Source organism: Salmo salar, chromosome ssa09 (assembly GCF_905237065.1).
Source record: "Salmo salar chromosome ssa09, Ssal_v3.1, whole genome shotgun sequence".
NCBI lineage: Eukaryota > Metazoa > Chordata > Actinopteri > Salmoniformes > Salmonidae > Salmo > Salmo salar.
The window spans coordinates 139,361,286-139,377,520 of record NC_059450.1 but is presented as its reverse complement, the minus strand read 5'-3'; the positions used below and the strand labels follow the sequence as shown (position 1 = coordinate 139,377,520).

General features: G+C 42.7%; 1 protein-coding gene across 1 annotated transcript in view; it reads right to left on the bottom strand.

Moving 5' to 3' along the window:
* Nucleotides 1-16,235, bottom strand: part of LOC106613063 (chloride channel protein 2) — an 86,721-nt gene that overhangs the window by 39,936 nt on the left and 30,550 nt on the right. Inside the window, exons 9-12 of the mRNA XM_014214947.2 lie at nucleotides 8,242-8,326; nucleotides 6,536-6,637; nucleotides 5,589-5,673; nucleotides 3,645-3,800 (exon numbers count right to left, since the gene is read on the bottom strand). Of these exons, the coding sequence (XP_014070422.2) occupies nucleotides 3,645-3,800; nucleotides 5,589-5,673; nucleotides 6,536-6,637; nucleotides 8,242-8,326 (428 nt within the window). The remainder of the gene's footprint in view (nucleotides 1-3,644; nucleotides 3,801-5,588; nucleotides 5,674-6,535; nucleotides 6,638-8,241; nucleotides 8,327-16,235) is intronic.

Sequence of the window (16,235 nt, the reverse complement as noted above, 5' to 3'; positions counted from 1 at the left end):
TAATGTTCAGTCCCTAGATAACAAAGTTGACGAGATCAGGGCAAGGGTTGCTTTCCAGAGAGACATCAGGGATTGTAACATACACTTTCACGGAAACATGGCTCTCTCGGGGTATACTGTCGGAGTCGGTCCAGCCATCTGGATTCTCAGTGCATCGTGCCGACAGGAATTAACATCTCTCCGGGAAGATGAAGGACGGGGGTGTATATTTCATGATTAACGACTCATGGTGTAATTGTAATAACATACAGGAACTCAAGTCCTTTTGTTCACCTGACCTAGAATACCTCACAATCAAATGCCGACCTTATTATCTCCCTAGAGAATTCTCTTCGGTTATTATCACAGCCATGTATATCCCCCCTCAAGCCGATACTACCTCAATTATATCGGCATATCGACTGTAGCACTCGTGCTGGAAAAACATTGGACCATTGTTGCTCTAACTTCCGGCATTCATACATGGCCCTCCCCCACCCTCCTTTCAGCAAATCAGACCATGACTCCATTTTGTTCCTCCCTTCCTATAAGCAGAAACTTAAACAGGAAGTACCCATGCTAAGGACTATTCAACGCTGGTCTGACCAATCGGAATCCCCCCTTCAAGATTGTTTTGATCACGCGGACTGGGATATGTTCCAGGTAGCTTCTGAGAATAATATGGACGTGTACACTGAGACGGTTACTGAGTTTATCAAGAAGTGTATAGAATATTTTGTACCCACTGTGACTGTCAAAACCTACCCTAACCAGAAACCGTGGATAGATGGCAGCATTCGCACAAAACTGAAAGCGCAAACCACCTGTCACGGCTGTCGAAGTGATTAGACCAAGGCGCAGCGGGTTGCGTGCTCATAATTATATTTATTATAGCGAACACGGAAAAACAATAAACAAAGAACGACAGCTAACAGATTTGCAGGCTAAACAACAGCAGTGCAAATACAACTACCCACAGTCAACCAGGTGAAAACAAGCTCCCTATATATGACTCTCAATCAGGAACAACGATGTACAGCTGTTCCTGATCGAGAGCCACACAGACCAACAAAGAAATATACAAACTAGAAAAACCTAGAATACCAAAACAAGAACATACACCAAAACCCTGGAACACATAACTAAAACACCCCTCTACATACACATAACCCCCGAACCACATAAAACAAATACCCTCTGCCACGTCCTGACCAAACTACAATAACAAAAAAAATCCCTATTACTGGTCAGGACGTGACACCACCGCATTTAACCATGGCAAGGTGACGGGGAATATGGCAGAATACTAACAGAGTAGTCATTCCCTCCGCAAGACAATAATACAGGCAAAACGTCAGTATTGAGACAAAGTGGAGTCGCAATTCAACGGCTCAGACATGAGAAGTATGTGGCAGGGTCTATAGACAATCACGGACTACAAAAGGAACACCAGCCACGTCGCGGACACCGACGTCTTGCTTCCAGACAAGCTAAACACGTTCTTTGTCCGCTTTGAGGATTACACAGTGCCACCGACGAGGCCAGCTACCAAGGACTGTGTGTTCTCCTTCTCCGTGGCCGACGTGAGTAAGACATTTAAACCTGTTAACTCTCGCAAGGCTGCCGGCCTAGATGGCATCCCTAGCCACGTCCTCAGAGCATGCGCAGACCAGCTGGCTGGTGGGTTTACGGACATATTCAATCTCCCTATCCCAGTCTGCCGTGCCCACATGCTTCAAAATGGCCAGCATTGTTCCTGTACCCAAGAATGCAAAGATAACTGAGCTATCATCCCGTAGCACTGACTCACTTCTGTCATCATGAAGTGCTTTGAGAGACTAGTCAAGGATCATATCCCCTCCACCTTACCTGACACCCTAGACCCACTTCAATTTGCTTACCGCCCCAATAGATCCACAGACGATGCAATCGCCATCACACTACCCTATCCCATCTGGACAAAAGAAATACCTATGTAAGAATACTGTTTATTGACTATAGCTCAGCATTCAACACCATAGTACCCTCCAAGCTCATCATTAAGCTCGAGGCCCTGGTTCTGAACCCGGCCCTGTGCAATTGGGTCCTGGACTTACTGACGAGCCGCCCCCAGGTGGTGAAGGTAGGAAACAACATCTCCACTTCGCTGATCCTTCAGAGCCAGCCTTCTTCTTCAGGAAACAGCAGAGGGAGCACCCCCCTATCCACATCGACGAGACAGCAGTGGAGAAGGTGGAAAGTTTTAGGTTCCTCGGCGTACATATCACTGACAAACTGAAATGGACCACCCACACAGACAGTGTGGTGAAGAAGGCACAGCAGCGCCTAACCCTACCCTAACCTCAGGAGGTTGAAGAAATTAGGCCTGTCACCTAGAACTTTTACAGAAGCACAATCGAGAGCATCCTGTCGTGCTGTATCACCGCCTGGAACGGCAACTGCACCGCCCACAACCGCAGGGCTCTCCAGAGGGTGGTGCGGTCTGCACAACGCATCACAGGGGGCAAACTACCTGCCTGCCAGGACACCTACAGCACCAGATGTCACAGGAAGGCCAAAAAGATCATCAAGGACAACAACCACCCGAGCCACTGCATGTTCACCCCGCTATCATCCAGAAGGCGAGGTCAGTACAGGTGCATCAAAGCTGGGACCGAGAGACTGAAAAATAGGTTCTATCTCAAGGCCATCAGACTGTTAAACAGCCATCACTAGCAAAGAGAGGCTGCTGCCTACATACAGACTTGAAATCATTGGCCACTTTAATAAATGTAACACTGTCACTTTAATAATGTTTACATATCTTGCATTACTCATCTCATATGGATATACTGTATTCTATACTATCTACTGTATCTTAGTCTGTGCCGCTCTGACATTGCTCCTCCATATACTTATATATTCTCAATTCCATTCCTTAACTTAGATTTGTGTGTATTAGGTATTTGTTGTGAAATTGTTCGATATTACTTGTTAGATATTGCTGCACTGTCAGAACTAGAAGCACAAGCATTTTGCTACACCCTCAATAACACTGGCTAAACACGTGTATGTGACCAATAAAATTTGATTTGATTGCATAGAAATGACCATCTAGTTAGCAGTAACTAAGCCCACCTGCCAGTGTGATCTAATGGATCTTTGTCAGTAACTCTACACCCTACGCTGCTTTCTCACACACACACACACACACACACACACACACACACACACACACACACACACACACACACACACACACACACACACACACACACACACACACACACACACACACACACACACACACACACACAGGGGATTACTAAAATACTACCTCTATTGAGGACAATGGGCACAAACACAAAGTTAGTGACAACGTCAAAATGTATGCCAGAAATACTGCTACATATACAGTAGTGGGCTGGAAACACACACACACACACCCAGAGAAAATTGACTGTGTCAACCTTGGAAGTGACATTGGAAGAACAGGGGGATGGGACAGCACCATCAGAGGAGTGAAAGTAAAGGTGTCTGATTTTAGGACAGAAGAGGGAGGAGAGAGGGAGGGGACAAGAGGACAGGACAGGACTTTTAAGCAGTTTTGGATGATCAAATTGTTTCTTTAACTCCTTTCCTTCAAGACCACTAACAGGAGAAAGGTTAGGCTCCTGTGTGCCTACCTTCATGACAACAAAGAGGGTGAGGGTGACGAAGACGTTGACCTGGGGGTGTTTCCAGGCCTGGGAGTGGCTGTTGCTGTCAAACTCCTCGGGTATGCCCTGCTTGGACCACGTGTGGTTGTCCAGCAACGTCTCCAGGGACTCCATCTGGGTCAGCTGCATGGGGGAAACAGGAAGTGACATCATATCAGACAGATGGAGGGCTAAAGCCAGCAGGCATTTATGTAATTTTTTATATATCCCATATTGGTCCCTAGCTCCTACCCAAAGCATTGAAGCAGATATGAAAGGATTGGATAGGTATAAGCAACACAGCAAGAAATATTCCTTTCAGAGGGCAAGGAGAAGCTTAGTACTATCCCAATCTACATGAAGTGTCATGGGGTAGGTGCTAGGGGATAGGGTTGCAAAGGATCATACACTTTCTGGTAAATTTCCAGAATTTTTCCAGAAATTTTCCATGGGAAGTTAAGCCTGGGAATTTGGGGAATTTTGCTTAAATTCATCAAAAACGTTAGCTTGTAACAGTGAACTTATTGTGGGATACACAAGGCAATTCTAGGTCTTGTGTCATATGTTGGTTAAACTTTCACCAATTCAATGGAATTGCAACCCTCTGCATGCACAGTGCACTCTTCCATCACATGTATAGCTGATTCTCAAGATCTTGCACACTAATGAGATTGTCACGACTTCCGCCGAAGTCGGTCCCTCTCCTTGTTCGGGCAGCGTTTGGCGGTCGACGTCACCGGCCTTCTAGCCATCGCCGATCCACTTTTCATTTTCCATTTGTTTTGTCTTAGTCTTACACACCTGGTTTCACTCACCCAATTACCTGTTTATTATTTAACCCTCTGTTCCCCATGTTTGTTTGTGAGTGATTGTTTGTTGTATTGTGGTCCGTATTGTGGGCTTGGTTATTCTCTTGTATTTTGATGACTTTGAGTAAAGTTACTTTTATTTACTAATCTCTGCTGTCCTGCGCCTGACTCCTCTGCACCAGCTACACATAGATCCTTACAGAGATGCTATTGAGCCCACACTACTACACTGTCTGAGCCAAGAACTACGTGCTTTCTCGTTTTGATTACAATACTGGGTGGGGTGAATATTTTTTATATGACATACATGATTTTTTGTTAACTAGTAAATAGTAGCCTCCAGCAAAGTGTTACATTTTTCTAGCTTTTAACAATTTCTGCTAGTTAGTTTTTGCTACCATGTGGGTTTTAGCTTGCTTGAGCTTGCTAACTGAGAAGTGTTAATTCACCTGTTTCCATACATGTTTCAATTTAAAACATTTATCTTACAAAGGAGTTGTTTAATCTAACTGTTTAACTATTTATCTGTACATGGAATTGTATTTATTTATTTTTTACAATTTTTTTCTAATCTTAATGATTTTTTTATTGTTTAAGCACAAAGAAAAATTGCAGTTTAAACGTTAAGAAACTAAATCTATTTGTCACATCCCTAGCATCAACAACAGAACTACACCAAGAGTTTCACTCCCCCTCTCATTACAGAGAGAGGGAAGGAGGGGGGGTAGGGAGGCAGGAAGACATAGGAAGAAAAAAATGAGATGGAGGGAGAGACTGTGCCGCTATGTAAATGTGTGATTGTATGTATGTGTGTGTTAGGCCGGAGGAGCCGCTGAATTTTCTGCTGTTAATTGTTTTAATTTCCCAGATGAGAGGAATTTAAACAGAGAGGCATCTACATTAGTCACCCTAAACCACACACACACACACACACACACACACACACACACACACACACACACACACACACACACACACACACACACACACACACACATAACCAATAGACACAAAGAACAACAGTACTTATCTGTGTTCCTAACTATCAACTCTCCTCTGATTTCACCTGTGTTATCCACAAAAACCCACTGGCCATGGTTTGGAACAGTGGAACTAAACTAACCTTGGCTGCCATGAACTGTCCGAAGCCGGGGGGAAATGTAAGCGTAGACACAAGCAGAGTGACCAGGGCTGGGTACAGCAGACGCCTGGGAGGGAGGGAGGGAGGGAGGGAGGGAGGGAGGAGGGAGGGAGGGGGAGAGGCAGAGGAGAGAGAGAGAGGGTGTAGAGAAGAGAAGGGAGGGATGGTGAGAGGAGAGGGAGGGAGGGAGGGAGGGAGGGAGGGAGGGAGGGAGGGAGGGAGGGAGGGAGGGAGGGAGGGAGGGAGGGAGGGGAGGGAGGGAGGGAGGGAGAGAGAGAGAGAGGGAGGGAGGGTGAGAGAAGAGAAGAGAAGGGAGGGAGGGTGAGAGGGAGAGGAGAGAGAGAGGGAGGGAGGGTGAGAGAAGAGAAGGGAGGGAGGGAAGGGAGAGAGAGGGAGGGAGGGTGAGAGAAGAGAAGGGTGGGAGGGTGAGAGGAAAGAGAGAGGGAGGGAGGGTGAGAGAAGAGAAGGGAGGGAGGGTGAGAGGAAAGAGAGAGGGAGGGTGAGAGAAGAGAAGGGAGGGAGGATAAGAGGGAGAGCAGAGAGGATGTTTAGTCAAACTGTCCACAAACCCTTCACATGGCTGAGTGATATACAGAACATTACGTTAATTTAGAAGTCTAAGGATTGTTAATTCATCAGTCTGGTAGGGAGATGAGTAGACATCATTCATTAATAAACACTTGTCAAGATGAATGTCTTCATTTATCTCTGCTGTGGAGAGATCTGCATCACTGGAGCTAAATCTGTGTGTGTGTGTGTGTGTGTGTGTGTGTGTGTGTGTGTGTGTGTGTGTGTGTGTGTGTGTGTGTGTGTGTGTGTGTGTGTGTGTGTGTGTGTGTGTGTGTGTGTGTGTGTGTGTGTGTGACACTGGGATACAGGTACTCTCTCTAGGACCCAGTAGGGGCCACTGTCTGATGTTGATGACTTACTTCTTCATGAGGAACTTTTTGATGGTCTTCTGGTTCCTGATTAACTGGACTATCTGTCTGTTCAGGCAGACAAACAACGCTCCGCCAAAACCACTGGCAATACTGTGGCGAGAGAAGAGGGGGAAGGGAGGAGTGGGGAGGGAGGAGGGACAGGGAGAGGGAGAGATTAAAAGGAGAAAAAGACGGGTGTAGAAAGAGAGAGAGAGACCAGTTTATATAAGCTTGTGTTTTAAGTAAGTACCCAGTATGTGTCCACTTTGTGGAAGTTACAGTAGGACAGAGAGACAGAGTTTCTCCAGCCACCAGAACTAAGTGGTAGCAGAGCCTAGAGCTGGGATGACGAATTGAAAATTACTGACACTCGCATGTTCAGTGACTTTGCTACACATCGTTCCTGTAGATTGTTCTATTTGGTCAATAGTAATAGCCTATACATTGTGTTGATTCCTGCTATGAAAGTATCTGCCTGTCCCGTTTCGCTGTCGACTGCTGTGGGAGACTCTCACTCCCTGACCCCATTATGCGAGGAGAGAGAGATGTACAAGTATACAGTGCATTCGGAAAGTATTCAGACCCCTTGACTTTTTCCACATTTTAAAATTGATAAAATAAAAAATTATCCTCATCAATCTACACACAATTGCCCATAATGATAACGCAAAAACAGGTTTTTAGACATTTCTGCAAACGTATTAAAAATAAAAACATAAATACTTTATTTAGATAAATATTCAGACCCTTTGCTATGAGACTCGAAATTGAGCTCAGGTGTAACCTGTTTCCATTGATCATCCTTGAGATGTTTCTACAACTTCATTGGAGTCCACCTGTGGTAAAATCAATTGATTGGGCATGATTTGGAAAGGGGTCAAGGGGTCTGAATACTTTCCGAATGCACTGTATGACCATTGATCAGTGCAGGCCGTAGTATGGTTTTGATGTGCTCGCAGAGCAGAACACGCCATTTTCAGTGAATAGAAATGGTCTACATCAAACTGGAAAGTTTTTTTTAGGACATTAACCTATATTTACTGATAGATTAATCAATTAGCCTACATGGCTATATAGCCAAAAATAAATCAGGTTACACATCAAAATATCAATCATGCATTCCCTGGATATGTTAGATGAAATAGGTGACTTTTTTAATCATAGGCTACCATCTCTGTTGTCCTACATGACACTGGAAAAAATGTGTCTAAAGCCCTGCCCCAAAAACATTCACTTTTTTGTTTGTTGTTGTATTTACTGTTATCAAGCAAATAGCTACATTTATCACGATATGGATTTTGTTCATATCACCCAGCTCAAAGTTCCCCCTCAGTTACAGCCAATTACTGTATATGAATGCTCATAAATTAATGTTCCTGCATAATAAATATGTCAAATACTCCTGAATAAATAATGAATAGATGATATTTCACTCTCTCTCCCTATCTCTCTCTCTGTCCGAGTTGACTGAATCACTGACCTACTTTCCAAAAAGACAGCAAGGCATTGGCGAGGGAGAGGTTACCGAAATACACACCTACAGGGGCGTGCATCACACACACAAACACTCTCTCTCTCTATCTCTCTCCCTATAGAAGTGTGATAAGACTGCTGTTTTGCTTGATTGTGAGTCAAAGCTCCACTCCTCAGATGGGTCTCTGGCTAACAGAGGCAACGGAGAGCTCACTGGATAATTGAGGACAACTTAGACTCACCCAAGGACAGCGAAGGCTGGGAGCTCCTGGAGGTCAAAGGGGAAGTCCTGACGGAAATTGGTTGGCAACAGAGCTGTGATGGTCACTGTGTAGGAGGGAGGGATAGAGAGAGAGAAATGGAGTGATTAATCGTTATCAAAATGTTTTTAAAGGGCTATATCAGTGTTTCCCAAACTCAGTCCTGTGGCCCCCCTGGGTGCACGTTTTGGTTTTTGCCCCAGCACTACACAGCTGATTCAAATAATCAACTAATCATCAAGCTGTGATTATTTGAATCAGCTGTGTAGTGCTAGGTCAAAAAACTAAACATGCACCCCTTGTGGTCCCGAGGTCTAATTTTGGGAAACACTGGGCTAAATACAGTACAGACCTTACCTTAATGTTTTATTAAGGCAATATACAGTATACACAGCAAACCAAAATTGGTTCTGTGAAAGTTCCCAGAACATTTATTATGTTGTGGAAAATGTTCTCATAACACAAAGACTGTCCAGTTGTGCTGATGATTATACAATGTTCGTATAAACCATTAGCCTGACATTGCAAGGATGTTACCAGAACACATATAGTCTGTTCTTTAAAGGTTTCCAGAATGTTTCATTAGGTTGTGGTAACAGTCTGGTGGGGACATTGTGGGGACATCACAAAAGATATGTGACCCGTTTCAGGAAACTAGGCGTATGTTGCGGGTCACTACTTCACACGAGAGCCATTTTAACGTAACCTTTTTTTTAATCAAAATGTGTTTTAGCCACAGAGCCTAGTTGGTTGAGCCACAGAAAAAGCAAGCAACCTTCCTGCTAGCCATGATTGCTGAGATAATGAGTGGGCTGGACATGCTGAGAGATGAGTTCGGATTGGTCTGCCATATAGCACACTTCTGTCTATTTGAGCTGGTTAGTATGTGTAGGTAATCTTGTCTAACGTGGCTTTTAAAAAAATATATTGCTTAGTAGAGCTGCATAAGTGTTGCTCTCCACTTTCTGGAGGACCGAGTCTTGAAATCAGTGGAATTAGAATATGATAGCTAAGGAGATGGAGAAAACACCTGTCTCCGGATTACATCTTCAAACTAAGGGCAACCATGGCACCCGTGACAGGGAGAAACATCCAACCATGATGTATACGTGTAAGATATTCATTTTCAGATATTACATGTTCTAATTTTGACAAAGTCATTTTCATTTCAAGTTAAAGTGTACTGTTAGCTAGCTAGGTAACGTTATGTGTATGATCTTTTTATTCGTATCTCAGAGGCATTAGCTTGGCTAGTTATAGCCTAATGTTAGCTAGCTAACATTGATCCTGGTTGGTTAGCTACCTGCAGATTCATGTAGGGTAGCAATGTCATGAGTTGGGATTATGGTTCATTGTTTGGCTAGCTAGCTAGCTACATGTCTTAACAAAAGACTCCACTATGCAAGTATCCATTTCAATAGAATGTCACCGCGACAACCACTGATAGACGTAGCCAGTAAATTCGCTCTGGCTATCTACTCCGATTTCAGACGGGTAAGAAAGTCTAGCTACATTTTCAGATATTACACATTTCTAATTTTGACAAAGTATTTTCATTTCACGTTAAAGTGTACTGTTAGCTAGCTAGCTAACGTTAGCTGGCTGGCTGGCTCGCTAGCTAATGTTACGTGTATGATCTTATTAGTTGTATCTCAGAGCCATTTGCTTTGCTTGTTATAGCCTAATGTTAGCTAACTAACATTGAACCTGGTTGGTTAGCTACCTGCAGATTCATGCAGGGTAGTAACGTCATGAGTTGTGATTATGGTTCAATGTTTAGCTAGCTAGCTACATCTCTTAACAAAAGACTCCACTGTGCAAGTGCCAATTTTAATAGAATTTCACTGCAACAACTGTTAGCCAGTTAACTTGGGTGCTTGACTGCTGTTGTTAGGACAGAACGTTTGGATCAACCCTTAAAGAGATTGGTGGAGCTAAAGATAAAGAGGGTGTGAACGATGCTGAATGAGTGTAGACAAAGAAGAGCTCTCCAGTACGTACCAAAACATTCAATTATTATTATTAGCCATTATCTCAAAAGTCTATCAACTTTAAAAGCAGAATAGCTTTCACACTGTTCCTCAAATGCAGTGCTTGATATACCATTTTGTATCTCTGTGTCTCTGCTTTTATCCAATGTAAAAAACACAATTTCAAATGTTGCTACATAAGACCGAATCAAGGCAGTCGGTCACATATGTTCCAAAAATAAAAACAAAAAAACTGTCCTGTTGTGAAGATGATTATATCATATTTATTTTAAGGTGCAAAAAATATTCACCTGATGTTACAGGAACCACATTTCTTTTCTTTAAAAGTTCCTTACACATTTCTTTAGGTTGTGGTAACATTGCAAGGACATGACAAGAGATATGTTCCCAAAACACAAAAACTGTCCAGTTGTGCTGATGATTACAATGTTTCTATTAGGTTGAAAAAACACTTGCCTGATGTTGCAAGAATGTTCCGATAACACATTTTGTATGTTCTTTAAAAGTCCCTAAAACATTTATTTAGGTTTTGGGAACATTGTGGGGATATGATGAGAGATAGGTTCCCTAAACACAAAATATGTCCAGTTGTGACGGCATACTTACAATGTTTGCATCAGGGTGCACAAAACATTCCCTCAATGTTCTTTCTATGTTCCCAGAATGATAAATTACCGTTTTTTTAAGTCCATTGAGGTTTCTTTCATGTGTCAGTGTTATCTTACTGTTGAGAACATTAGTGGAATCACATGACAATTTATTAAACATGTATTGTACAAACATAGCTTTTCTGTATGTTGTTGATAGTCTCAAGCGGAGATCGAACCTGGGAGATTTTGAGTGTTAACCCTTGAATGAATCCACTGCGCCACTGGGATGGGACTGACACCAATATGAAGCTGTTTACACTTTTACTCTGTGACTTCCAGGCTGTGGTCTTTGACTTTGCAAAAGAGAGGATAACTAAATCTAGGAAAAAATGATCCTCTATTATTTCTTACTCTACCAATCTTCTTTATACACTCAGTGGTTAATTTATTAGGTACACCCATCTAGTACCGGGTCAGAACCTCCTTGCCTCCAGAACAAACTGAATTCTTCAGGACATGGAAATGTTGCTTAATTGGTATCAAGGGACCTAACCTGTGCCAGGAAAACATTCCCCACACCAGTACACCACCACCAGCCTGTGGCAGGATGGGGTCATGGACTCATGCTACTTACGTCAAATCCTGACTCTGACATCAGCATGATGCAATAGGAACTGGGATTCGTTTGACCAGGCAATGTTTTTCCGCTCCTCAATTGTCCAGTGTTGGTGATGGCGTGCCCACTGGAGCCGCTTCCTCTTGTTTTTAACTGATAGGAGTGGAACCCGGTGTGGTCGACGAGGATCGTCGAGTTTTGCGTTCCGAGATGCCGTTCTGCACACCACTGTTGTAATGCGCTGTTATTTGACAGTTTGTAGTAGAGGTCGACCGATTAATCGGAATGGCCGATTAATTAGGGCCGATTTCAAGTTTTCATAACAATCGGTAATCGGTATTTTTGGCCACCGATTTACCAATTGAAAAAATATATATAATAATAATAATAATATCATATTTTTTTTTTTACACCTTTATTTAACTATGCAAGTCAGATTAAGAACACATTCTTATTTTCAATGACAGCCTAGGAACGGGGGTTAACTGCCTTGTTCAGGGGGAATTCGGGGATTCGTTTTTGTGTCACTTCTCTTGCGTTCATTGCAAGCAGAGTCAGGGTATATGCAACAGTTTGGGCCGCCTGGCTCGTTGCGAACTAATTTGCCAGAATGTTACGTAATTATGACATAACATTGAAGGTTGTGCAATGTAACAGGAATATTTAGACTTAGGGATGCCACCCGTTAGATAAAATATGGAACGGTTCCGTATTTCACAAAACAAAAAAAATGTTTTCGAGATGATAATTTCCGGAATCGACAATATTAATGACCTAAGGCTCGTATTTCTGTGTGTTTATTATATTATAATTAAGTCTATGATTTGATAGAGCAGTCTGACTGAGCGGTGGTAGGCACCAGCAGGCTCGTAAGCATTCATTCAAACAGCACTTTCGTGCATTTTGCCAGCAGCTCTTCGCAATGCTTCAAGCATTGCGCTGTTTATGACTTCAAGCCTATCAAGTCCCAAGATTAGGCTGGTGTAACCGATGTGAAATGGCTAGCTAGTTAGCTGGGTGCGTGCTAATAGTGTTTCAAACGTCACTTGCTCTGAGACTTGGAGTAGTTGTTCCCCTTGCTCTGCATGGGTAACGCTGCTTCGAGGGTGGCTGTTGTCGATGTGTTCCTGGTTCGAGCCCAGGTAGGAGCGAGGAGAGGGACGGAAGCTATACTGTTACACTGGCAATACTAAAGTGCCTATAAGAACATCCAATAGTCAAAGGTATATGAAATACAAATCGTATAGAGAGAAATAGTCCTATAATTCCTATAATAACTACAACCTAAAACTTCTTACCTGGGAATATTGAACACTCATGTTAAAAGGAACCACCAGCTTTCATATGTTCTCATGTTCTGAGCAAGGAACTTAAACCTTAGCTTTTTTACATGGCACATATTGCATTTTTACTTTCTTCTCCAACACTTTGTTTTTGCATTATTTAAACCAAATTGAACATGTTTCATTATTTATTTGAGGCTAAATTGATTTCATTGATGTATTATATTAAGTTAAAATAAGTGTTCATTCAGTATTGTTGTAATTGTCATTATTACAAATAAATAAATAAAAAGTTGTCCGATTAATCGTCATCGGCGGTTTTTGGTCCTCCAATAATCGGTATCGGCGTTGAAAAATCATAATCGGTCGACCTCTAGTTTGTAGCCTGTTAGCTTGCACAATTCTTGCCATTCTCCTTCGACCGCTCATTAACGATCTGTTTTCACCGCCAGGACTGCCGCTGACTGTATGTTTTTTGTTTGTCGCACCATTCTCTATAAACCCTATACGTTGTCAGACTAGAAAAGCCCAGCAGGCCAACCTGGCACCGACGATCATACCACCCTGAAAGTTGCTTAGGTTACTCGTTTTGCCCATTCTAATGCTCAATCGAACAGTAACTGAATGCATCGATGCCTGTCTGCCTACATGCCACGGCCACGTCTGTAGGAGGAGTGAACCATTTTCGTGTACCTAATACACTGGCCACTGTTGGGATGTTTTTATATTTATTTTCCCTACAAACTTAATTTCAGAAATCATGTAAAATTACTGCCTGGCAGACTGTGGTGAGATGTACATAGATGCGCATATGTTCTAAGACACATACTACTACTACTACTGTACTACTACTACAACCTCTCCCTCAATGTCAGCAAGACAAAGGAGCTGATTGTGGACTACAGGAAACAGATGGGGCGAGCACGCCCCCATCCACATCGACGGGGCTGTAGTGGAGCGGGTCGAGGGCTTCAAGATCCTCAGTTTCCACATCCCCAAGGACTAAACACAAGAGCGCCTATTCCCCCTCATAAGGTTGAAATGATTTGTCTTGGCCCCTCAGATCCTCAAAAGGTTATACAGCTGCACCATTGAGAGCATCTTGACTGGCTGCATCACTGTGGGTTCCGACAGAGATCATTGCGGCACGTTCAGCATTTTTCATGCTGTGGTTGGGAGCGGGGGCGGTCACATAAATACACATACAGGTCCAGTCCTGGCCGTTCTGCTGCACTAGGTGAGAGAAGAAAATTGACGCCTTCCTCCTATTCCCCACAAAACTAGAAAAGTCCTAGTAAGCAAATTGACATTGAAAAAACATCAAAAATATGTATTTTCCAGAAGTTGAAGTTAGGTTCATTTTAGAATCTGTGAAAGGTGAAAATACGTATTTTTCAGATGTTGAAAAATACGTATTTTCCTGATGTTGAAAATGCGTATTTTTCAGACGTTGAAAATATGTATTTTCTGGTCGTTGAAATCAGGCTCATTTTCAATTCTTAATGAAAGTTGAACAGGCGTTCTTTCCGAATGTAGAAAAAACATATTTTCCAGATGTTGAAAATACAGTTTTCCAGATGTTGAAGGTTCATTTCCAGTTCGGAATGAAAGTTGAAATTAGGTCATTTATTGAACCAATCAAGGCTGGTCCAGACCCGACCAAATCTGAACCAAACATAAACGTTTATGATTGGTTCAGATTTGGCCTTCACCGGACCAAAAATCTATGTCAGAAATCAAGGCTGGTCTGGACTGGACCAAAAAAAGATGCCCAAAAGACATTGGTGTCAGTCCGTGCTTACTGGGGTGCAGCTTACAGTGTCGTCCCGCAATGGAATTTTATGAATGCCCATCCATCTGGTAGACCTACCGTTTGTAAAACACAAAAAAAAAAACGGACTGTCCAGAAAGGACCAGAAAAAGACATTGGCGTTGGTCTGTGCTTACTGGGGTCTAGCCTATAGTGTCGGCCGCAATAGAATTTTATGAATCTATGTTGTAGGACTAACGTTTATAAAACAGGCAGTTGCATTGGCTTTATTAGTTCTGATTCCTGTGACTAATCAATTTGGCTATTTAAGCTCTGAATATCAGCTACACAACTTTATCAAGAGTTATCCTCAGCCTATTTGCAATGTTTACACACCGGGAAATTCAGAAGTACGCCTTTTTTCTTTCTCCCTATGATCAGCTCATCAAAAATGGGATGAATACAAACTTTAAAACACTGATCATGACAATTTAGCCCATGGGGTAAAACTCCTGGACAACAGACAGCATATGGTCCATTTTACTTTACTTTTCTGTACTGTTTTTAGGATATGGTGTTTAACATGTCAGCACATCTTTTATTTGATTGGGCGCCATTTAGGTTTGGCTATTTGCGTCATTTAGGTTAGGCTATATGATGGAAGAAACGTGTATGATGTAAAAAGTGTCTGTCTCATTACATTGTCATACATTTTATCTCCTGCCTGTAGGCTACATAAAAGGCTGCATACTCTTTTCTCTTTCATAGGCTATATCTGCTACATGATTTATGTTTGATTATTTTTTGACGGAAAGTTGGTGGAGCGCCGCAGCGATGAGTCTCTCCAACAGCACCCTGGAGAGGCACGCTGGGAATGGACGAGCAAAATATTTTGTGCCCTTGCCTTTGACAAAGTGGCCACTGCTTATCACAGTATGGCATCAGTGCTCACCTAAAAAGCCCATATGCCACTGGTTGAGAGAAATTGTCATTGTTTTTGGGAAGAATTATGAGGTGTTATGTGTTGTTGGAGGTGCTGCTTGGTCAGTTTAACTCGGAAAATGCCATCTTCGTCAAGCTGCCACCATAATCCTGCCTAACGGGCGGGCCGGCCGGCCCGGTGCATATAAATCAGTCAAGGATATTCGTATTGTAACTAAATTTGGTACACGTTGCAAACATTGTCAAGACTCAACTTATGCAAGAGCATTCATGGTGGTGCTATAACGGGCACATCTCTTGATCTATTTGACTCAGAATGATGACATTTGGCACACATGCTCAGGGATATGAGTCTAACTAAACCACGCTATATCTCAGACACCACTGACCCGATACTGACGAAACTTGGGTGAATGATGCATCTTGCCATAGAGATCCTGCATTTACAATATTACACTAATTGGCCCAAGAGGGGGCGCTATAGTAATCCACTGTAAATTAGTCACACGAGATATCTCAGAAACAACTGGCCTGATTTTGGACAAAACTGGGGTGAATAATGCGTCTTGCCATAGAGCTCCATAATTTACTAAATTACACTGATTGGCCCAAGGGGGGCACGGCATCATTCATGGGGGAAGACATGTTTATTGTTGCCTTGTTTATTATCTATCCTGATTGCCTAGTCACTTTTACCCCTACCTACATGTACATATTATGTCAACTACCTCGTACCCCTGCACATTCACTTGGTACCGGTACTCCTTGTATATAGCCAAGTTATTGTTATTTATTGTGTTAATA